We start from the raw sequence: 25,094 nt of genomic DNA, 5'->3' as shown, positions 1-25,094 counted from the left end.
AAATGATAGATTTGACTACTATATGGTTCCAATGGCGACTGCGATATTGCTGTACATATCTAGCTCTAGCTTTGATCTCAGGAGCCGCTGACATTTTTAGATGACAATAGCCACTGAAGTCTTTTATATGGAGAGGGAACCAAACGATCGCTTGCACATGCACGGCCCAATGGCTGGTGAGAAGCTCTTCTGGATCCAAACCCATACGCAAGCAGTACTGGTTATTTGCAGACACAAGCTCCCACTTTAGGGGGTTATTCAGAACTGATTGCTGGGCTGCTAATATGTAGAGTCCTACGATGGCCAGAGTGAAATCCCGCCCTGTGCAAGCCTGTGAAAAGCTTGTGAAAATATTGCAGCCGTGCGATTAGCTGCAAATCCATTTGCAACTGCTCGCCATCAAATGATTCTAACAGTGTGTGCAGTCTGTGCGTAATCCAGGACCTTCTTTGCCAGTGTGATAGTCGACGTCACCTGCATGGGCACGTCTGCGTTTTTTCCTTACACTCCCAGTAAATGGCCAGGTGACACCCACAGGTTAGTTTAAACTACGTAACTATGACTAGACGTCCTGTCACTAGTACATGGCATCTGCATTTCTCCTACTCTAAGGAGGAGACATTTCCCCATTCCTCCCTAGTAAAGGAGCAGGGAAAGTGTTGGACCACCTCTGCAGGGCATATACTGCCTGATGCAGCTAAAGAAGGGGGGGTCAGTTACCAAGGTAACTGAAGGGGCGCCTGTATGAGTGGCTTCAACCAGCAGCTGTCAATAAAGGGATGGTCAGTCCCTATCGAAAATGGAAAAAAGAAGGGTAGACTGCGCTTATTGATGACAGAGTGAGGATAGTAAAAAATATTTTTTAATACTACAATAGCATACTATAATGTAAACACGTAAAATACAATTTATACAGTAAAAGAGGGGGGGGAGGGGGGAGAGGGAAATAAAATCCTGCATCCACTGGGGTATTGATATCACCTTTGTATGTCCACAGTTCAATGGGAACCCAATGATGGTGTGATCCTGTAGTGCTTGGCCACAGCGGTGTTCAGTAATAACTTTATCCAGATGTAGTGTGGGGGTAGCGAGCCTCCCAATTGGAATGGAAAGTTAAGTCGAGACGTCCGCAAGATGACTCTGGGTGAGTATTAGATAGGCGGCTTGCCTTCAGAAGGTGAGTGCCTCACTCCAGGTCAGGTGTGCCGGTAGTAATTCGCAGTTGTGGATCTCCAGTTGGTAGTGGGTAGTGGATGGTGATGGTAGGGAGCAGCGTGTTCAGTGGGCTGATGGGAGCCTGGGCCAACGCGTTTCGCCGCAAGAAGCAGCTTTTTCAAGGAGTCCTTGAAAAAGCTGCTTCTTGCGGCGAAACGCGTTGGCCCAGGCTCCCATCAGCCCACTGAACACGCTGCTCCCTACCATCACCATCCACTACCCACTACCAACTGGAGATCCACAACTGCGAATTACCACCGGCACACCTGACCTGGAGTGAGGCACTCACCTTCTGAAGGCAAGCCGCCTATCTAATACTCACCCAGAGTCATCTTGCGGACGTCTCGACCTAACTTTCCATTCCAATTGGGAGGCTCGCTACCCCCACACTACATCTGGATAAAGTTATTACTGAGCACCGCTGTGGCCAAGCACTACAGGATCACACCATCATTGGGTTCCCATTGAACTGTGGACATACAAAGGTGATATCAATACCCCAGTGGATGCAGCATTTTATTTCCCTCTCCCCCCTCTTTTACTGTATAAATTGTATTTTACGTGTTTACATTATAGTATGCTAATATTTTTTACTATCCTCACTCTGTCATCAATAAGCGCAGTCTACCCTTCTTTTTTCCATGCCTGATGCAGCTGACTGTAATTCAGAATACTGCATCGGACATACATCGTGGATGTTGGTAGTCCCATTTTTTTCTGCTAGGTGAAATAATGGGACAAATTCAACCCTATTGTATTCAATCATGAGCTTTTTTACCAGGTTTTTACATTTTTCGCCTATGCCTTTTCTTTTATGGGGGTGAAAAGGCATGGGTGAAAAATGAATAAAGAACGGGCGAAAACGCCCACAATTCACCTGAAAATTGGAGAAAACACAAGGATCGGTGGCTAATTCGCCAATCCACGTGTTTTTCACCAGTGCCATATTTTGTCACCTAGGTGAAAAATTGGCACTATCATTGAATAGTGCAAATCCAATATCACCCTAAAAAACAAGTGCAGTTTTTCATATAGGCAAAAAAATCGGCAGCAAATAAATACCCTCCTATATATTTTGGTGCATATCTTCTGCATACCCTTGGTTTCATGTAATAATGTCAGTTCACCAACCATAAATCTTTCCTTTCGTCATTGTTTTAAATGTGAGATAATTATCTTCCTTCACATCATATACATGTGATGAAACAAAAAAAACCTGTGCTGTTTATGGTGCATATACTGTAGTTTGTCTCATTGTACTGCAATTAGGACATACGCAGCAGCTATGCAGCATTTCTGGAGATGCTGTCAACTTAAATTTTGAAGAGAGCGACCACCAGAATATTATTGCATTGCAGATCAAAAAGGAAAGTGATGCAGCAGAGTAGTACATGGTCTCATGCAGTGGCAGCTCTTACCATTATGGAGGGGGCTGCCGCAATGCGGGGTCCCCCCCTCCACTGCCGCCGTCCCCGGACTCCGCGCACCCCTGTCCCCTGTACGGGGCCAGTGCATGTGAAGTAACTTCATTCATACTGCGCATGCACTGGCCCAAGCCTCGGGGGGCTGCCTTTGTAGCAGCCCACGGCGGCTTGATCGGGTTCCCGGGTTCCGGCGCATGAGCAGTTTGGTCCGCGGTACTGTGCATGCGCAGAACCCGTTTTAGGGGCTGCCGCGCATTTGCAGAGAGAGGCATCTCGGAGGGAGGGAACACCTCCCGATGGGATGCCTTGAGTGACTGGCAGGTCAGACTTCCAATAGGAAGTCACTGCCAGTCACAGTGAAGCCAGTGCAGTCTCACAGACTGCATCTGGTTTCACTTTAGGCAGAGACAGTGGCGGATTTTACCTGGGGGGGGGGGGTTGGCTGCAGCCCATAAGTAAAAACCGCCACTGGTCTCATGATATTCTGTGGTCTATAAAGCATTCGCTGTTCCTAGTAAAAAATGAATACAGCTAATGCTTGGGGAAATACAATTAAATGGATAACTTACAATTATAATAAACATGCATAGGACTTTAATATCATGAGTAAGATATACACTGATGTTTATTAACCTGGTATTTGTAGTGTCCAAAGCAGAAGTTCTTGCTTCTCTCTTTCCAGGTCCATTAAAATAGAGAGATTTGTTATCGCTTATTACCCCACAGCCTGTGCCCACCTGGCCTCCTGTGATTTTATACCAAAGTTGACTAAGTTTGCCTTCAAATCTGTCAAACATCTCACTCGGATTGGGCCTGTTTGAGACACATGTTCCATGTTCAGCTAAAAATAAAAGTAAAGCAATAAATATGACATAATGTTTAATACAGGATGCAGACACTAATTTAAAAAAAACTTAATTGATCACACTTTATAATAACTGTTACACAATACTGTAGTATTACTTTGGTTTTAGGACCATCAGGTAGTTAGATATACTATACATTTTACTAGGTCCAGTTTCTGGGACAGTTCACGAACATTGGAAAACTGTCCCAGCATTTAAAAAAACCACACCCCATATATATATATATATATATATATATATATATATATATATATATATATATATATATCTATCTAAACTCTAAATCCCAAACCCCCCCCCCCCATGTGCCCCCACAGTCTAAAACTAAACCTCCAAGACACAACCCATACCGAATCCAGAAATTTGGAATATGTCGCCATTTCACCTGTTGGTTATTGCGACAGTGTCGACATACTGCCTTCAACATTATAATCATATCTGGAAACAAGGTGGTGATTACATCCCTTAGTTTGATTATTATTGATTAAAAATGACACATACCAATTATAAAGTGCAACGGAATCTGCTGCGCTATATAAGAAACTGTAAATAAATATATAATACATTTCTCAGCAATGCAAATATGTTTTTGTTTAAATTTCCTTAGACTCTTCTTAAATATGTATTTAAAATCTAAAAATAACAGTGGTAACGACTATTTATATAAAGAGACAGGAATGCTGTAAATATTTAAATGCAGATGGGAAAAATGAAAATACAAACAAAATGCAAATAAGAAAAAAACAAACCATGTAGCAGTGTTTTCTGCACAGACGTTCACAGCATATGCTATACTATGGCCACATGACATCTCAGGGGCCCGACACTATTAATCCTCTTGAATTGTATCCAACATTACCAGCAAACCTTGTTCACATGGATGCATAGGTACACTCACTGATCTGAAGTCTGCTATCTATTCTGAAAGCTCCTAACACTAACATCCCTGAAAAACCATACATTACCATCCATTACAGGCATTTATCATGACTTTAAAATCTAATTAGGGATAATTTGTATATGGGTTCCTAGCTTTAACTGGTACCACAACCACATAACAATATGTATATGAGAGACAGCATTTATGTCACACTATTTTTCAATTTATTGTTTTGCATAATATTCATCATTTTTTGTATGAAGATTTTTACCTGTGTATCCTCGATCACAAAAACACACTCCAGAAACACAGTCCCCATGGCCATTACAGTAGTTGGGACAAGGTTCAGATATATAGACACCGTCAAGACCAAAAGCAGGAACATTCTTCAGTGAGCTGCTCTCCTGTATCCAGCGGAATCTGGTCTTACTGAAATATAAAGTAAGGTCCCTGTATATCAGTACAAAAGTAATATTATCATGATGCATATACTGTACAGTATGTGTGCTGTAAATGGTACAATAGAGCAAAAATACAAAAGATGCAATGAATGTTGACTTTTGAACTTTTACAACTTTTACAAATTGATTTAAAACACATCTATTACCCCCGGCGTGGTGTGAAAGCACTAAACCTTATAACCTCGAGTCAAACAACCTGGCAATTTGGGACTGGGTTATAGGAATGGTTAAACCCGGGTTGCCCTCTGTGTAATGTTAATGTGCCAGACCCAGGTCGGAGCTGAATCGGACCCAGGATTGCGATCCCGGGTCCGACACAGCTTTGCGATCTGAAAGGGGATTTAGTTGTATGTCTATTAGCACAGACAACAGACAATGTGTTATATTGATAAAATAAATATACCCACATCGCACAATACTGTATCTAGGACATTATTTTCTGAACAATAGCTACAAGATCTCCTCTTAGCGAGTGACTGTACATTTACTGGCAGACTGCATGTGCACTTCGCTAACAAGCCTGTTTGGACAGATTACTTAAAGGCCCATTTGAGCAGAAGCATATACTAAAAAAAAATGTAATGGTATCTTTTATTCTTCCGGAATCCTGACACATGCAGAACTTTAAGAAGATCCCTTGTGTATTATGTTCATGCTTTTACCCATTATCAACTGCTCTTATTTACAAGAAGTTCACCACCAGAAAAAAGGAACAAAAAAAAATGCTATTTGCCAAACTCCAGTTGTTACAAAAATATAGAACAAAGGAGCATATTGATCACTAATGTCAGTGGTGTCCCAAAAAGTCATCTGTTGCCCTTTATCCTTGCGGAAGAAGCATAGGTTTAGGAATAGACCCATCTTCACTTGCTTGCTTATGCCATTTGAGGCAAATTTAACAAAATAAGTTTCCATAGCTTGATAAATAACACAATCACAACATCCCTTTCTACTGTGTGCGAAATAAGAGGTATTTCATTAATGCAATAATTTCTCTGGCATTACAGAGATGATCATTAGACATCACAAAATAAAGCAAAAACTACAGTCGCTCTCTTTTTAAAATAGGCCATAAAGTACTTTTTTTAAAGGACTAATTACCTTTGGTTGTCAGTGGGGATTCTGGTGCCAGCATCCTCACTGGTGTCAGGATTCTGGCGCCGGTCTCCTGGCAGTGGTAGGGATATCAGCATCTGTATTGCGAATGCTGGCATCCCAACCGCTGAGATGCAGAATGCATCCCTTTATGACCTCTTACCGTAATCTCTCAACTACTATCCAAGTATGAAGATGACATAACAAAAATAAAAACAAACACAAATGCCCATCTAGCCTAACCTTGTCTTAGTATTATTACAAAGTAAAGCCTTTATGGGGTATGCCAGCAGCTAGCAGACACATATGTTACAGAAACGTGCAAGGGTGCTTCCAGCTAGTGTGTGTGTTTCTTACACATACATGAATATATATTATTGCTGCTGAAACATTTGCTATTAGTACACTTTTAATTGACATTATGGCCCTAATTCTGGTTAGCTTGGTAAGGAGGGAGTAACTTGCTGAAGCCGTTCGCTGTTGGGATTTGCACATGCGCAAAAAATTTGAATCGCTGCAAATGATCATGAATCAGCACCAATATTTGTTAATGTATATATTTGGCTTTACATCTGATCCTTTTAGAAATGTGTTTATGCTGTTTCTCCTTTTATTTGGTGTACAGTGTAACTGAGTAAATGTCAGCTATGGTATGAAAGTACAATAATTCTGACAACTGGATCACAAGCAGTGGACAAGGCTGTGTAAGTAAAAAGTATTATATACAGTCTTGTCAAATGCTTTCTATGCCCAATCCTCCAAACAGTGGCAGAACTCTGGGAGGCAATGGAGTCATCTGCCGCCGGGCTCCTGCTCCCAAGGGGGCTCTTCTACTCCCCCTGCAAGTTTAAATCAGTTATTTTAAAGCCAACAATATTGCTTATGTGGCTGAGTTCTTAAAGATAAATGGGTCTATCTATCTATCTATCTATCTATCTATCTATCTATCTATCTATATTTCTTAACAGAAATATATAATTTATATAAGGTTATATAGGGTTGTGTGTGGGTATGTGTGTGTGTGTGTGTGAGGGGGGCACCAATATTTATCTTGCCTCTGGGCAACTGTAACAAACTTAAGCCACTGCCTCCAACAGTAGTATATATTAATAAAAGTAGCATGTGTGGAAGTCCTAAGAATAATATTTTCATCTCCTCTCCTACTTCAACATGAACTGCCACTCTGCCACATTACTACTACCTAATGACAGCTGTGACTTTCAGCATATGACTCTGCAAACAAGCAGCTGATGAGCGGCAGTGACGACAAGCTGACACGAACTGCACACGCCAGTCAATCACTTGCTCTACTTTCCAATAGAAAGACAAGAGATTGTCCTTGCTGTGCAGGGCTTTCTAGCCATCTGGAAACACGTCGGTCCAAGTACATGGTATCTGGGAAAGGACAACGAGCCTGAAATCCCAGAAGTGATTATTACCAGGCTAAAAAATATGTTCTTTCTGGAGCTTAGCCAAGAAAGATTACATTGTATTTATAGCCTTACTGCACCTTGACCTTATACACCAGGGACTGTCCGCTGACATATAATTTCATATGCAAGAGTGAAATTGAGGTTTGCTCACTATAATAGCTAGTAAGAAATGGGAAATTCGGGGATCATTTGACTTGCTATGGTTCTTTGTCAGTTGTGAAAGATAAGTGCTCTTTTTTAAACATGAAGGGATTATAGCAGCACATAGCAAGTTGTAGATGAAATTATGCATATGTGACAGTGGAACATCACTAAAATGACATAATGTTATGCACGCAACATAATTATATAAGCTACTACACAGCAAATTAGCTGGCTGGGCGGGGGGGGGGGGGGGGAGAGCGGTGGGTGTTCAGCGGGGCAGCATTTACCTGACCGCTGGGCTCTGGAAACTTGCCGCTCAGTGACAGGAGCCGGGTGCCGCACATAATATTATAGTGCAGCACTGGGCTGCACTGAGCAGGTCACTGAGAGTCGGCATTGACACCAGGGTGTGACCCACACCCCCCACACCAATCTTGTGACACCCTCGGGGAGAAGAAAACATACCGCCAACAGCTCCTAACTGTAATTTCCTCTGGTTGATTCCTATTATGAATTTGTGGGGACAGATATCGTGGATGTTGCCAAACTTTACAGCGTTTGTAATTTGCACAAAAGTGGGGCAGCAAGCAATTTTGCGCAAATTCGGGCACGTGGGGTGCAAAATCAGGTGCCATTGGCAGCATCCAAATGTCTACACATATAATAGCATCAACCCCATACATACCTCCCAAATGTCCCGCTTAGCACGGGAACGTCCCATTTTTTTGGGACGTTCCCGCGTCCCTCCCGTGGTCTGCAGTGGCCCGCGGCAGGGGTGGGATGGGGGGCAGTTGGGAGTCCCCCCTGTAACCCTGAATAGACGCTATACAGCATCTATTACTGCAGCCTGGGGGGTTGGGGACATGCCCAGCAGCTCACGGAGCTGCTGGGCATGCCTCCACAGTGGTGAAAACAGGGCTGTGGCCTCGTGGGGAGCCATGATTATAGGCCACGCCCCCTTTCATTCAGCCACGTCGCCGACATTTTCAGTGCGCATATCGGTGTCCCTCTTCCTCCGGACTGAAAGTTGAGAGTTATGCCCATAGCATGTAACATGACAGCTAGTATTTTATCTCCATCCAATTTATCTCTCTACAGCAGGGCTGGGCAATTGCGGCCCTCCAGATGTTGATGAACTACACATACCAGCATGCCTTGCATCAGTTTCAGAATGGCCACATTGCAAAACTAATGCAAAGCATCCTGGGATGTGTAGTTCATCAACATCTGGAGGGCCGCAATTGCCCAGCCCTGCTCTACAGGGATTAGTACATAGACCCTTTAGTCACTAAGGAAAGTGCAGTGTTGCAGGGGATAAAGGTGAGCTGGAAGGGAAGGTGGGATAGCAAGTATGGTGAGGTCTAAGGATCAGCGAGATTATAGTTAGCTGTGGGAAGGTGGGATGTGAGGTTTGTGCAGGGCCGGTGTAAGGCTTCTCAGCACCCTAGGCAAACCTTCAACCAACTGCCCCCCCCCCCATACTAGGGAGACTCCCAAAAATTGGTGGGCAAGTCCCCTGCTTTCCCTGGAACCCCCCCCCCCCCTTTGCCATCCACAATAGAGTACAAGGAGGAGGGAGCAGAAATGTAGGGAAGTATGCCTCAAGGGAAAGTATGGAGGTGAAGACTTAGAAGTTCCCCAGCAGCCACCTGCAGTAAGTAACACAAAGATCCTCATAGACATCCTTGATTTTTTTTGATAGGTAGACTTGGTGGCGCCCCCCAGATCCTGGCACCCTAGGTAGCTGCCTAAATCTCCCTAATTGTAGAACCAGCCCTGGGTGTGTGCAACATATCTAACTGTGCAAGCCATTGATAGGCAACTGAGGGCATTATATAATACATAACTAATCTCGTCTGGTACTGTATAACACTCACCTTCTTTTATGCCTGTTGTACTAGATCACTTGCAAGTCCAATCCAATAAGGGCATGCATACACAATTTAAACATGCCATTTAAATGTGCATCTTATTTGCATTTACATGTATTTTTCAAATATATTTCTTACCAATTTTAATTGTCCATATACAATACGGACAATTAATGCAATAATGGCAGCAGTTACTTCAGACATCAGTTTATAAGTTTGACGTTTCACTTATTTTAAGCAACATGTATAAACACTTTATGTAAGGGTGTAGAGACATACTGTATTTGGATGTAATGTTAACCAATTGTTTGCATGTTTGTGCACCAACACAGTCAGCATAATTTCCACTGTATCTAGAGTGTTTTGCACAAAGTATACAGTAGGAGCATAACAGCATGCACACGAAAAACAATATACACATATTCAATGCTAAATGCCTGGTGCTGTCAATGCTAGAAACCTACCTTGATGCAAGTGACCTTGGAATTACAATTGTTATTCTTGTCCAATCTTCATCGTCTCCTTGGTAGTAAGAAGTTGGTTCACCCAATTCCCGGGAACTTCCCTCACAGTCTTTGATTCCAGGGGATGCAGGATAGCATCCCTCCCTCACCAGTGACCAAGACAAGCCTGCATCATGGGAGTACTGAAGGAAGACTGGGGCAGCGTTGCTGAACTCCTTACTGCAGCCTAAATTCAACTGAAGCATATAAAGAGATGAAGTTACATATATCTCCTATATAAATGATGTGGTTTCCAAGAATCTTACAGCAAAACATTTAACAAAAAAAAACAACTTAATGACAATTACAACTACCATGAAAATTCAACAAGAAAATCCCTGCTGAAAGCTACTGTATGATCCTGAAAATAATGACTTTTCATCTGTATGCGAATGTTCTGTATGTAATTCACTAACTAGTTTACAAAAAATAAACTATTTGAGGGCATATCCCTCATATATCCCCTTACAGTTAACACATTTCCCTTATACCCCACATCTTTGCCTTATCTATGAATTGTCAGTTTATAAGAAGCTCTATTCTAATACCTAGGTCAATAATTCTGTTAGAATCCCTAATACAATGAGGACTAACAAGAGCTGATCTATTGTTTGGAGCCAGACATGGTACTACCTAGGGCCCAGCAGAGGTGACATGTTCCTTCACTTAGATGGGAAGGAAACGCCCTGGTGTTACCATGCGTCATTGGCTCTATGATTTGGGATGCTGGTACTGAGTACGTATCTGTTACCTGGAATGCTAGAGGCTTGGGTTATCCTTTACATGTATTTTTGTCTGTACTTTGAGTTGCCATACTTATATACTTTAAAACCTGTTTCAAAATAACCCTATGATTGGCCATACCGCCTCTCACATCCACTTCAATTAAGTTATATAGTAGATTATAGACATTTTAAGAAGAAATTATGGTACTTATATGTTAGTTGGGCGCCCACTAAGGTATTTGCTTAGTGGGCTATTCTGCATAACAAAATTGTGATATTACTAAATAATTGATTCCCTGCTATTTTTTAAGGCATTATCGCATTGCATTGTACCTCACGATGCAATGCAATGTGATAGTGACAATTGTAGGTACCCCCCCCCCATTATCCACACCACCCCATACTAACCCCCCCAGTATCTACACCACCCCATAGCGTTGCAAGCACAGCGTTGCCCCGCTATCCATGCCACCCGGATGCACGTACCGGCACTTCCGGCTATTGGGTTTGCCGCTCGTGCACACATGCACTGCTTTGTGAGCCAATCATTGCCTATTGTAGTGGGTATAAATACACTCACCTTGCACATGGTCAATAGCACATGATTGAGGTGCTCAATAGCACTGAAACGGCTGTTGTGCCATGACCCGGGTGGAGGAGGACCATAGCTACATTTGAGAATTATGCTGCTTGCTGTATGCTGCTAAGTATTTAAAAACAGACTCCTCTTTTGTTTTGTCTTTTTATGCAATGTTTTTTGTCAGTCACTATGCACTTTAAAAATATGCCATAAAAATCATTTTTTTCTTGAAACTGATGTTTCCGGCTGTTAGTCTTGTAGTTCTGCAATACTCCACATATCTCAGCCTGGCACTCAAAAGTTGGATAAGTTAGTGTGTGCAGTATATGCTCTGTCTCTAGATATATAGTAAGGAATGGGCACTCGCCAAAGCATTCAGTAATAAGTTTTAATCACAAGACAACAGCATGGCTTGTCGATGTTCTAATCGCCTTAGGGATTGTCTTCAGGACAACAGTATTATAAATCACAAAACATCATGTCTGTGTGTATGGTAACATTACCGAGTAGCAGAACTAATATTTTATCGGGTCTTGTGTAGTTTCACGGCGCCAGCACGGCGCCGTGCTACTTCCGGGTTGGGTACGCTCGCCAAACTATCTAAAATTAAGTAACTTAACTCCATGCCAACGTGGATAGTTCATACCCCCACTATCCACATTGGCATGGAGTTGATTTTGGATAGCGTGGCGAGCGTAGCAAGCCACCGAGCCCGCAAGGGGACTCAGACGCCGTGAAACTACACAAGTACCATTTTATCTTATCTATATTTGTATTTTTTGCTAATGGATGTATGAATATGAGAATCCATACATTTATACAGTGCTATATATACTTAAACACCTGGAGACATAAAAGTGTTCATATCATTTCTCCTACAATAACCAGAAAAACAAGCAATTATACAGTAGCTTTATCCTACTGGGAACAATATATAGGGTGGGTGGGGGGATACTGCTCCTACATTTAAAAATCTTTTAAAAAAAGGTAAAAATAACAAAAGTTTTAAAAAAATATACAAAAAAATGTGCTCAGCCATTCAGCCTTTTGTCGTCATGATAACAGGAGATACCAGTTTTGGACTTTGCAGCTCTTTTTGTTCTGTGTGTGTGATGACGCTATTAGCCCAAGTGATAAAACACAATGAGCAGCAGGAATATTTTGTGCTGCAGTTATTTTGGCTGCTGAAACTAGCACATATAGCAGGAGGTTCTGCACATTTTCCTCAACTAATTCAAGGTTGAGTATGGTAAATGGTGAAGGCTTAGAATAAAATAAATGATGAGTTACTTCTTTATGTAATCTCTGCTGAGAATCTTTCTTGGTGTTAACACCTGCCCAGCTGCTGTGTCACAAGCTGCACAGAGAATGTGTTAATAAGAGAGGCGTTGATAATGTTCACAGGACTGTTTAACACTTCTGGAACTAGAACTCCTCGCAATAGATTCACTAGTTAAACAAAACCCCTTAAGTGTTGTCACTTAGCAAGTATGTTGTGCAGTCTTTTCTGCAATATGATTTCTTACAGTATATACAGTATATGCAATAGATTGCGATTCATATGCACTAGCAGTAATCTTCGCTATACGGTGTATAGAATATATACACAATAATGAGCAGCAAGAGGGACAGGACAGGTACTATGTAGCCTATGGAATTAACTATTAAATCGAGCTCTACAACCCAATCTTGACGACCTTTGTTCTTTTAGAATGAGATTTGTACAGTTAATTATTATTATTTTTTTTTTGTGGGCAAACTGAGAATACTCAATGTACATCTAGCGCTCAATTCATTAGCAAAATAAGGCTGGCTGGGTGTCACCATGAGAACACAGGCGTGTCTAAGCCTGCACAGAGCGGGACAGCTGACATCAGGTCCCGCCCCGAATTCAACCATGTCAAATAAAAGTCCGTCTAGATTGACTTTGTTTTTTGAGAACGGTAAAAAAAAATCATTCAATGGTTGGCGACCATCAAATCATATTTCACCCGTTCAGCCATATGCAAATGGTGTGTAAGCATACACATCTATTCCCATGCAGACACAGACATTTGTGCGGCAGTAGCGTGGGCATATTCGCCCAGTGGGCGACGTTTACCCGTTCGCTAAGCAGCAGAAGAATGCTGCTTAGTGAGCGGGTCTGAATCAGGCCCTGTTTGGATGACTGCTAATTTATGTGTGTCACCTTATCAGATCTAGCACTGCAACATGTGTGGCTCACATATCTGTAACATGATAACTTCTATTATTCAGCTCATAAACAAGGCCATGTTTACAGTTCCTTAGCTAATCGTATATACTATAGAAATGAGTAATGTGCAAATATCTGGGTACAAGCCATCTTGTATGATTTTTAATTGGATAGATAATTGGACAATAAAGCCCCAGGAATGTTTGTATAGAAATACAGCATATATGAAAACTGCATCTCATAACAAGACGGATCTGAAATGTAGAATTGTCTAAATAATTGGCAGACTTTTGTGTACTGTGTTCCAGCTGTACAGGAATGCATGGCCATATAACAACCAATCTAGATGTATCCAGCAGGGTCGGGTTTACTTTACATAAAATGTGGCACCAACTGCAAGACAAGCAGCGACTACAACATTTACTGTACTTTCACTAAGTTTCCAGTTCAAAATAAATCATTATTAAAAAGAAAAATCTAGTGGAATCTTGAATACAAACATGATAATAAAACAATTTTAATGGAGCAAAACATTTTTGGTTGATATACATTATATGGATCTTGTACAACAACATTGGTACTTGTAGATCCTATTTAAAACAGATCTTTTAGCAGACCTTGGTACAGGTATGTACTCTTTGCTGTGTGCAATTCTGTTGCTTTTTGTCCTTTTCTGCCTCCTCCCATTCTGCGCCTACTTCTCTCACCTTTGCTGGGTGATTGGCTGTTTGCGGCAGTAATGCAGTGTTTTCTGGGCATGCCCCCAGAAAATGCAGGCATTCCGCAGCCGTTGGGAGGAAGGGCCGCTGACGTCATCAGCGGCCTCCTTCTCCCCATGGTCTTCGCAGTACTGAGTAAGTCTAGACTCACTCAACACTGTGAACAGAGGGGAAAACCATTCGATGGTGAGTGATTCCGAATGGATTTCCCCTCATGTACATGGCGGCAAACGCATTCTCAGCTATGCACATGAGCAGGATTTCACTCGGCGCGGCAGCGTGGGACAATGTTAACATGCTCACAGCGCAGTGAGCAGGTCTGAATCAGGCCCCATAACCTTTTAGATGGAGGTAGTAGATGTATATTTATTTTTAACTCAGTGGGATCATATGATATACATAATGGTGGCTGTACAAATCTTAATTTAGAAACACATTGTATAAATGTATGACCCAAAGTACATTCTATTAGGTGCAGAGACGCCTAGTCATATGTTTGCAAATGTAATGTACAGTATGCAATTGAGAGCTCTGTATTACTACTATCATGTAGGATGTATGTTTTTGCTGGTCCTTAGTGGAGATGTACTGTAATATTTAACAAAAAGTGACCAGATCATTTAGTTTGGTCTGATGCTGTGGAAGCTATACTGTCAGATGTTCGGTTATCCAAATGGATAGAGAAACCCTCCTAACTAAACAAAAACCCAAAAGAATAGATAGAATACAAGAGAATAATAGAGAGGTTGCTTTCATAAGTAAATTTAATAGCCGCGCGAACGATATCAAAAATATAGTAACACGCAATTCTAGGGTTCTACATCAAGATAAAGTCCTATCGGAAATTATCCCAAAAAAAAACAACAATCATATATAAAAAGAACCAAACTTTGAAAACCATATAAGCGTAAACATATAGCGTAAACATATACCAAAAAAAATAATAAAAAATAATACTCCTGTACTAATAACCTCATCCGACCCCCACATCAGTTTAAATCTTTTATTAACTGTGATTCTGTATACATTATCTATCTGTTAAGATGTAGTTGTAATCTCCCTTATATAGGGAGGACAACAAGAACACTTCGTACTCGGTTTATGGAACATAGGAGAAACATCCAAAAAGGTTTTCTGAAACATAGGGCAGTATTTTAAAAGTTCACATTCCACTTCACCATAAAAAGATAGCGATTGCTACTCGGTGAATCATGGCGAAAAAAACCTTGAAATGTATTCGCCATCTGGTCATTGAATAGGGTGATTCACCGTTTTAGTCAAAAATTCGCTTTACAGCACAAAATCGCCATAAAAACATGGCGAATCAGCCTCATTGAATACCGCCCAGTGTTTCATGACATTACAACCTGAAACATCAATCAGATCCTACATGCTTGACGATAATAGGTCATGTACCGCACGAGAAGGAGATAGATATAATTTACTTTGCAAGAGGGAGGTCTATTAGACTATAATGTAATTCACTTCATCCTGATGGATTAAATGTAACAATTGAATTTATCACAGTATTATAGAAGATAAATGTACATATGTGTATGTATGTGTGTTTCTTATAAACACATATCTATATATATATATACTTCTTAATTTGTCTTTACTACTTTTAATTAATATATATTCATATTCTGTTTTATGATTATACTGGTGGAAATTTAAGATCAGTACCCTACCGATTGATTGTCTAACAATTGTTTATGAGAACATAATATGGTGCTACCTTCATATATTCATTAATTAAATAATAAACTCATACAGATGTTTATTTATATATATTTTTATATTTATTATTGCATTTTTATTATTATTTTCATTATTTCTGTATTTAGATTTATTTCCATTATCCATTTTTCTTTTTTCTCTTGTATAATTTAGGTCTTATATTTACGTAATATTGATCTATATTTCTATTTATATTATAGTTGTTTATATTTCTATATTTTTTATTTTTACAATTATCCATATAAACCATTTCCATACATTGTATTAATCCTATCTATAAGTAATTTGACATGTCTCATGTACAGTAACGAAATAGGACGGTCTCCTTATCCCCTAGTGGATAGTCTGCCAAGTGGGATCTTTAAGACTTTAAGAGGACGCCTGTCTAGGTTGCTTAGCAGCGCTGGGGCGTGATCCGGCGAGCATAGATGTCAGCACGCCGTAGTTGCGTTCTCTGGTGACTGGGGCGCCGGACCGGCGCCCTCTACATTGCAGGACGGCGCCCGGCACACGTGACTATCGCGTCACCGGGTAGCCGTTTCCTAGCAACACGGCAGACGTGACACAGGACGCCCCCGGGGGTCCCGACGCTTATACCGCCGATACCGGCAATCGGCGATGACGGATGGGATCCCCCTAGCATCCCTAGCCGCATTGAGGACTCCTTTTAAATTTTCCCTATTGGTATTAGGTAAATATTACACTTTGTCCACACTAACCTGTTAAGCCCTAACTTCCGGGTCATGTGACATGAATTGGAATGCCTATAATCATTTATCTTTTATTTATAAAATATTATTATATTTTCTGACATCATATTCTGCCTCCTAGTTTGTTAGAATCCATTAGAAAGATATTATAAGGTTCTCTTTGTTTTTAATTATATGTTTATGTTTGACATGTGCACAACCTCACAGGTGCACCTAATGAGCAATTAAATCACAGCTATATATACTGAACTCAGACCCTCATTCAACACTTGCTCCTGAGGAAGCCGGACTTACATTATCCGGGAAAACGCGTTGAGCTGACCTAATCGTCTTGGACCCATCCATCCATCAGCCCAGTGTGACCTGTCTGGTCTCCCACCGACGTTTATACTCCTGCATAAACTGGACTTCTACATTTTGGGATACTTACATTACTCCTAATTCCAGCAAAAAGGAGAAAGAAAGCACGCCAAATCGGGAGGCCTGAGCCCTTGCAATTATAGGGCATTTAAGGACAGCTGGTGTCACCATTCACTGGACTCTTATATTACCAGAAGACACAATACAGATGGTAATATTCATCATTAATATTCTTCATCAATATTCCTATTCATCCAAGAGTTGGAGATCTCAATTTTATTAACATCTATATCCCTGAGATATTTCATTTATTGCTCAATTTTTAATTATATTTTATGTAACCCCCCCTTTTTTTCATATGTTATGTGATAGATGTACATCAATTGTGTTATTAATTAAATATTAACCCTTGAGAACCGTCTTGTCTCATTGGAACAGCTAGCGCTGGCACATCCTTTGCTTGTTTTTCCACATATTTTTGGGCTTGACAACCCAGTGCCAGCTGCTATTGATAGTGCAACACTCCACTCCCATTGTTTTCTCTATTTTCGGCTACCACAGATATTTGGCTAACCATTATAGATGGTAAAATAAATAATAAATAAATGGTAAATAAAATAAAGTATATAAAATACTGTGCATACATGATAATGTATCAGATTAATCACAGCAATGCACCGTAGAAGATACACAATAGCCCTGTGTGAACTCTCCCTCTTCCTCCTCCCCTAGCTTCAACATAGGGTTGCTCGGAGGATCAGAACCTGCAAACCGTTTGCAAAAGGGCATCCACATTGAGGTGCTGGTTCCCTGGACGATGCCGCACCTCAAACTTAAATTGCTGTAAGGCCAAAAACCAAAGGGTCACACAAGCACTCTTTGGGCAGTAATTTATGGCTTCTCCATCTACCTCTTGGTATCCTGTCCGAGAGGATTTTTAAAGTCATGAATTTTAAAATCATGAGTTTGCAAGACAATCTGGTCTTAAATCTTGCCAAGCAATTTTGACTGGTCTAGAACATGTTATCTTGTCTGGGGACTGTTTTTTAAGAAATTTGGTTAGTGGCGCCACTATAGTGGCAAAATCTCGAATGAACATGCGGAAGTTGTGCCTTACATTTGGGTTTAGACCAAGTGAGGACTGCTTATACCTTACTAGGCTGAGGTTTAACCTGTCCTTTGCCTACAATGTGCCCCTAATAGTTTGCTTCCACAATAGCACATTTCTCGGTGTTGGTGTTAAACCCGTATATACTTAAATATGGCTTCCAGCTTTGGTAGGTGTGACTCCCAGTCAGAACTAAAAAGGATGATGTTGTCTAAATATGCAGCTCCTTATTCCCTGTGGAGCCAGAACAACTTGCTCATACTGTAGCTCTCTGGATGGTTGCTGGGGCACCATGTAAACCAAATGGCAACACTTTTTTACTGAATTAGCCTTGTGGAGTAGAGAAGGCTGTTTTTGCCTTAGCAGCTGAAGTAAAAGGAATCTGCCATAACCCTTTTGTCAAATCAAGGGTGGTAAGAGATACTGACTCTTCGCTAAGTTTTCTACCAGCTCATCAATCCGGAGCATAGGGTACGAATCAAAGCGAGAAACTTGATTTAGCTTATGGAAGTCATTGCAAAATCTTAAAACACCTGTATGCTTAGGTACTAAGACACTAAGTGGTACTGCACCACTAAATTTACCACGTCCTGTTTTTGACTAGGACTAAGGATGACTTCAATGAATACCTGGCATTCTGGGACCTTTTTTGCTACTAAAGTGGGCTGGCTGGCACTTTCCTTCCAAGGTTTTAACAGGTTTATATTTGTACCTCCCTCCTTCTACCGTCCTGTCGAACCTCGTAATTAAACAGTCCAACCCCCTCTATGATCTCATAAGGGCCCCACCAGTGACTATACATCTAACTTTCTGCAGTGTGCACAAGCACTAGCACCTTGTCTCCTGGGTTAGAAGACTGTTAACTGCATTGACATTATAACTATGTTTTTGACACTGTTGAGCCCTTTCCATATGTGGCGCAATCTGCCTTAGTCGACCATACATTTGGGACACAAACTAAACGATGTTAGGCTTTTGGCACGGTTGCTGCTTCCACCCTTCCTTTAACAGATATAGAATTCCTCTGGGTTGTCTCCCATAGAGGAGTCCAAAGGGATTAACATGCCTAGCTATTCCTCTAGATGTGTGTGTATTATATTTATAGAATCCCTTGGCCCCCCCCACTCCAAAGTCTAGATCCGCTCCTGCTTTTTAGCTCCCTGTCCTATTTTTAGAATAGAGGAAATGATCTCTGAAGGCTCTCCTGTAAACATCTGATCTCTTTAATAATTCCACTTGTAAATTATTCATAATCTGTATTCACCAATTATGTAAGGACCGTGTACTGGTGGCTAGCTCATTAAAATTACATTGCTGTCTACCCCTGGAAATTCACAAATGGGAATTCATTATAAACTCAATAAAAATTTGATCAGGGTGTAGAGATGAACAGCTTGTCGAAACAAATAAAGCACAATTTCAGATTCATATTTTGAAATGTTTTCAAATCATGGGAGAAAATTGGGAAACAATGACATCACAGAAAATACTAATTCACTAAGAAAGTAGCACGCATTCTGCTAGATTTTTATTAATAATCAAATATACTGTGTATGTAGTATATGTATGTATATCTAAAATATCCTTGCGTGATGAATATAGGAATCTGGTTTGAAAAATGATCTGCACTGTCAGGCTTCAGCAAAATGTGCAGTGGAAGCATTGTCTCTGAGCTGTCACTGGATTATCCAGAGATGTCACTGATCAGTATGGCTCATAACCGGTTGGTCTTTGTCTAACATTTACAAAGAGAGTTCCTGAGTCATTTACATGTGCATGGAGCCGAATACTGACACACTGTGCTGGTATCATTTCCATGAATGGGAAGGCATATGTAAGAGAAGTGACAAACACAATTCACAGGTCATGTCACTCACATTTAAAGCTCAGTACTTACAATCAATGTTTATTTTCTTATAAACGTACACAACAATGTAGTTATAACACATCCTGTTCAAAGTTCTATGCATTTTTTAGGTTTTTAACAAAACAGTGTGGTAAGACAAGACATCACAAAATACATAGAAAAGAATTTGACTGCAGATAAGAACCACTTGGCCCATCTAGTCTGCCCCCTTTTTTTAAATATGTTACAAACCATATTTGAGCTTTCTTTTTTATGTAAGGATATCAATATGCCTATACCAAGCATGTTTAAATTGTACTACTATATTTGCGTCTACCACCTCTGATGGTAGCTATTCCACTTATCTACTACTCTTTCTGTGAAGTAATTCTTCCTCACATTTCCCCTGAATCTTCCTCCCTCTAGTTTCAGTGCATGTCCTCGTGTTCTGTTGCTCCTCTTCCTGTGAAGAATGTCTCCCACCTGTACCTTGTTAAAGCCCTTGATATATTTGAAAGTTTCTATCATGTCCCCCCTTTCCCTTCTCTGCTATAAAGTATACATATTAAGATCTTTTAAACTTTCCTGGTACATTTTGTGATGTAGGTTCCACCACACCCCTCCCGGTAAATGAATGCCCCCCCCCCGCCCCCCCTCGCAGTGCGGGTTCGCCCATACAGGCTGCGAATGGATGTTTTGCATAAACATCCATTCGTATGCCTCGGGTAACCGCCCACATCTTTCGATGGTCGGCGACCATCGAAAGATGTGGTGCATGCACGCATATAAAAGTGACTTTTAAGTCACTTACATATGCGTGCATGCTGGCACGGATATGGGCGGGCAGCTGCCAGCCCCCGCACCCCCGTCACCGCCTCATTACCATGAGAATGCCCATGGAACGCTGGGTGTTCCCATATGGTAATGGGGCAGCCCGGCGTCCCCCGCCCTTCTCTGCCCCCCCGCCAAAAGTTTGCCGTGGGTGCACGCACCCTACATCTGCACATGTTCAGAAACGTGCCTGCGCATGCGCAGACGCACACACCCTCGGTCCTCCGTGCCAATGCACAGAGGATCGTAGGGATGTGAATAACCCCCATAAGTGCAGGAATCTCACAGTGATTTCAGTCAGGAACCATCACACAATCCGGCCTACTACTCACTCTGCATCAAAAGCATATAGTACATATGAGGGGGCACCTTGTGCAGGTGTACCAAACAAAGTGATCTGGTGAGCTGTGGGCTGGACAGTTTTGTTCTACTTATTGCTATACTACTACAGCTACAGTTTTAGCATCAGAATCAGCTTTATCATAGATCACTATATACAGTATATGCAAGCAAGAAATGTACAAATGTACAACATTGTAGAAATATGATTGTCTTGTGTAATGTCTGAATTTAACCAGAGTTAAAAACCTGTCCTATGAGAACATATTGCAATTCTAATTCATTTAAATTGTTAATTTCTTTACAGCACAGCCAGATACCTTGAATTGTAGCACGTATCCTGGTTTCAGAGTCAGATCCCGAGTCACAGCGAATCGATCACCATCCGATTTTCCAAATATCATAGCAGAAGGAGTGATAGAGCAGAAACTTTCATTTTTCACCATTCCTTCATTAGCCAGCATAAGCCATACACTAAGCTGGTTCATTGGGTAGTCAAAGGCAGGCTTCTCATAGAAGTTCTATGAGGAAAGAATATACATTTTATTGTGGCAGGCTGGATCTGGTTTATTGGACACATACTCAAATAACATGCCTATAATACACCACTATGATGAACTACATTTTCCATTGGTCCTTTTGTGATTTGTGAAAGAAATATATAATTTTAGGTTAATTTTTTGGGTACTTTTCCTAGCACGGTGCCAGCGATAAAAATTGGGTCCATCGCGACCCCCCGAAATCGCGTCGATCGCATCACATGCAACCAAATCCCCAGTTTTTATTGTTCCCCAAACCGGATGGGTCAAATGCCCCCTGCCATTGTTAACGCCACCCCACGATAAACGCCAACCCGAAGCGTGGCGAACGCGTCATCCGACCTTTTCATACCCCCACTATCCACGTCGGCGTGGAGTTTATTTTATATATTGTGGCGAGTGCAGCGAGCCACCGAGCCCGAAGCATGGCGAGCGAAGCGCATTACTTCACAGGTATTACGCGTGCGCTCGCCACGCTTCGGGCTCGGTGTCTCACTGCGCTCGCCACACTATATAAAATCAACTCCACACCGACATGGATAGTGGGGGTATGAAAAGGTCAGAGGACGCGTAATCAACTCCACGCCGACATGGATAGTGGGGGTATGAAAAGGTCGGAGGACGCGTACCACCGCCCTTCGCGGGCTTGCTGCGCTTGCCACGCTTCGGGTTGACGTTCATCGTGGGGTGGCATTAACAATGGGGGGCATTTCTCATGTAAAATACCCATAAGGGTGGGTATACAATGAAAAATCGGGTCCATTGGCCCATTTAACATTGTTCCCTATGTAAAATCGCGTCAATCACATCGGTCGCATCGCATGCCTTAACTTAAGGCATGCGATGGACGCAATTTTTTAATTGTCAGGGAAGAGGCTAAAAATAGCTTAAAAATTGCGTCGGTCGCGTCTATCGCATACCTTAACTTAAGGTATGCGATCACCTACGACGGGTGCCGTGCTAGGAAACAAGTACCGTTTTTTGTTCTACAAAACTGACTGTTAGGGGTGATTTTACTAAGATGGGAGTTCTATTGCCCATATCAACCAATCAGATTCTATCTATTGTTTTCTAGAAGGTGTTTAATAAATAAGAAACAGAATCTGATAGGTTGCTATGGGCAACATCCCATCTTTAATTGAACTCCCATCTTAGTAAATGTACCCCTTTGTATATATTTATATAAATGGCCTATGTTTTATAGGTAACCTATGGTATTAAGAACAAAGCAAAGATTGGGAAAGCAAATTGTCTTACACCAAATTTAGTCTTACAACATCCACATCAATACCTCCCAACTTTAAAGATGTGTTGATCGGGACCCTGGCGCGCTTCGGGTAATGGAGCGTGACCTATTATAAAGGGGGTGTGGCTTTATGGGGATGGTGCTCGCACAAGGCCACACCCCATTATGCCGCCTTGTGGGTATGGCCAGAGCTCTGTGAGCTCTGGCCATACCCTCTGTCCCTTTGGTGCCATGAATAGATGCTGTGCTAATCAGAGCAGCGGGGACTCCCAACTGTCCCCCCACTGCAGGACACTTCCGGATCTTGCGGGACATGGGACAGTTGGGAGATATGCACATCACATATTATATAGGTGTTGTCTCACATATAATTTTACTGTGAACCAAATAATTCATTAGTAGTGTAATGTGCATCATGGAAAAGGTCTTAATATTCCTAATTTTTGCTAACATCCTTCAGAGATTGTAACACAAATTAGGATATTAAACACTATTCCATGCGCGGTGAATGGGTGTATTTATCACAAATTGCATTGCAAACATTTAATACATTGCAAAAATGTATCATTTATTGAATGCTTGCAAGCCAGTTCTGTCCCTACAACTCCTCCTGCCCTCGATGTCACATGCCATCTACAATGGCACATAGGGTGCAGGAAGTGAGCGGGCGTTGGCCATCTGAGTAGTTTAGCGCTGTAAAATGCACTAGCGGGTTTTGGGGGTCAGTGGCAAAAAAAGAATTTGAAAAAAAAAAAGTTTAAAACACTGGACTGCACACTGATTGGCAGAGAGAGCTCTCAGGCCCGCTGCCCGCTAGTGTTCCTTCACAGTGATAAACTACTCCGACGGATGCCGCCAGCGGTTCCTCCAGTCCCCTCTACCTAAACCCCATGCCGCCGAAACTGCTCCCTCCACCCCCCCCACCCACAGACTGCATTCGAACAATCGCATGCGGTTTAAAGCCACATGCGATCGCTCCTGCAATTCGATAGATATTATGTGCAGCACATGCTATCTATTAACATGACATTCGATGGCAGGCCCGCCCATTACATCGCATTGTCCCTAAAATGTGATATACAATCATTTGATTTATCAAACAGATGTGGTCGAAATCGAATGATTGAATGCAATATCTCATATGTTTAGTTATGGTAGCAACACTGCGGGGAGCCCTACTGGGCTTCAGGTGAAAGTAAAAAGCAATGGAAACACACTTCTTTGACCTATCATTTATGAACACATGTACATTGTCGACTTACACATAGATCCTGAATTAATTTCAGAAGGGACACAACAATTAAGATTTAATGCACATACTGGCAGCGCTTGCGCCCATTAACTAAACCTCTCATATGTGTATGGGCTACATTACACTTATCTGCACTGAGAATTGTTTTTATATAGTGCCTATATATGGCGCTGTTTAGAATCGTTAATGCTAGAAAAAATATGATGATTTTCTATAAGATTGCTCATTAAGTTCATAGTTTACTATACTGCAGTGAAGCTTTGAAAAGCATTAATTAATGCTGCTTGAATGCTCTGTGAAAAGTGAAAACAAAGTACAAGGTACTGTATTGTTTATGCTTGAAGTAGCTCTGTAAAACAGTGCTACTCATGTGTGTGCACTCTTAGACCATTTATCTAGAGCAGCTGAACTGACAAACCATGTGGAAGGTACCTAGATGTTTTTGGTTTTGGGGGATGTCAACCTTTAAAAAAGAGTATTTAAACGGGAACAATCATCCCTAATAGTTACACGACTGTAGCACTGCACAGAGCATGGTGGTGACTCTGAGTAGCAGCACAACATGCGCATATAACAATAATAATAACCTTTAGTTGTAGTATGCCAGAATGGATCCATAGTCCAAAGCTCCCCATACAATTGGCGATTCAGCTGCAATATAGGCTCTTTTCCTGAGATTGTGGCAATCAGTCAGAGGACAAGAACCCAAATTGAGGTGAATGATAGCAGGGCTGATGCGAGGCGCAGTTCCGTGCGCATTCCACTGGACCCTCCGATTTGTCCCGGCAGGAGAAGCAATCTGCTCTGGGCAGGCTAGGTGGGGATTATATGTGATATACACCGCATGTGATCCTGCTGCCTGGGAAGGTTCTGGGTGGCTCAAGGGAGCACTGCGTATGACCTCTCTGAGAGAAGTCGCAGCAGAGTATGGAAAAGTTAAGAGAGTGCATATACATATAAAGTACAAACAAATAGTCTAAAAGTGCATAACATTACAATACAATAGGTCTGAA

General features: G+C 41.5%; 1 protein-coding gene across 4 annotated transcripts in view; it reads right to left on the bottom strand.

Moving 5' to 3' along the window:
• Nucleotides 1-25,094, bottom strand: part of RELN (reelin) — a 479,555-nt gene that overhangs the window by 97,683 nt on the left and 356,778 nt on the right. For all 4 annotated transcript variants that reach the window (XM_083183017.1, XM_083183019.1, XM_083183018.1 and 1 more), the window contains exons 27-30: nucleotides 21,365-21,565; nucleotides 9,854-10,089; nucleotides 4,657-4,814; nucleotides 3,273-3,480 (exon numbers count right to left, since the gene is read on the bottom strand). In XM_083183017.1, the coding sequence (XP_083039143.1) occupies nucleotides 3,273-3,480; nucleotides 4,657-4,814; nucleotides 9,854-10,089; nucleotides 21,365-21,565 (803 nt within the window). The remainder of the gene's footprint in view (nucleotides 1-3,272; nucleotides 3,481-4,656; nucleotides 4,815-9,853; nucleotides 10,090-21,364; nucleotides 21,566-25,094) is intronic.

This window comes from Crinia signifera, chromosome 4 (assembly GCF_055691185.1).
Source record: "Crinia signifera chromosome 4, ASM5569118v1, whole genome shotgun sequence".
NCBI classification, from domain to species: Eukaryota; Metazoa; Chordata; class Amphibia; order Anura; family Myobatrachidae; genus Crinia; species Crinia signifera.
This window is presented reverse-complemented; position numbering and strand designations above follow the sequence as displayed.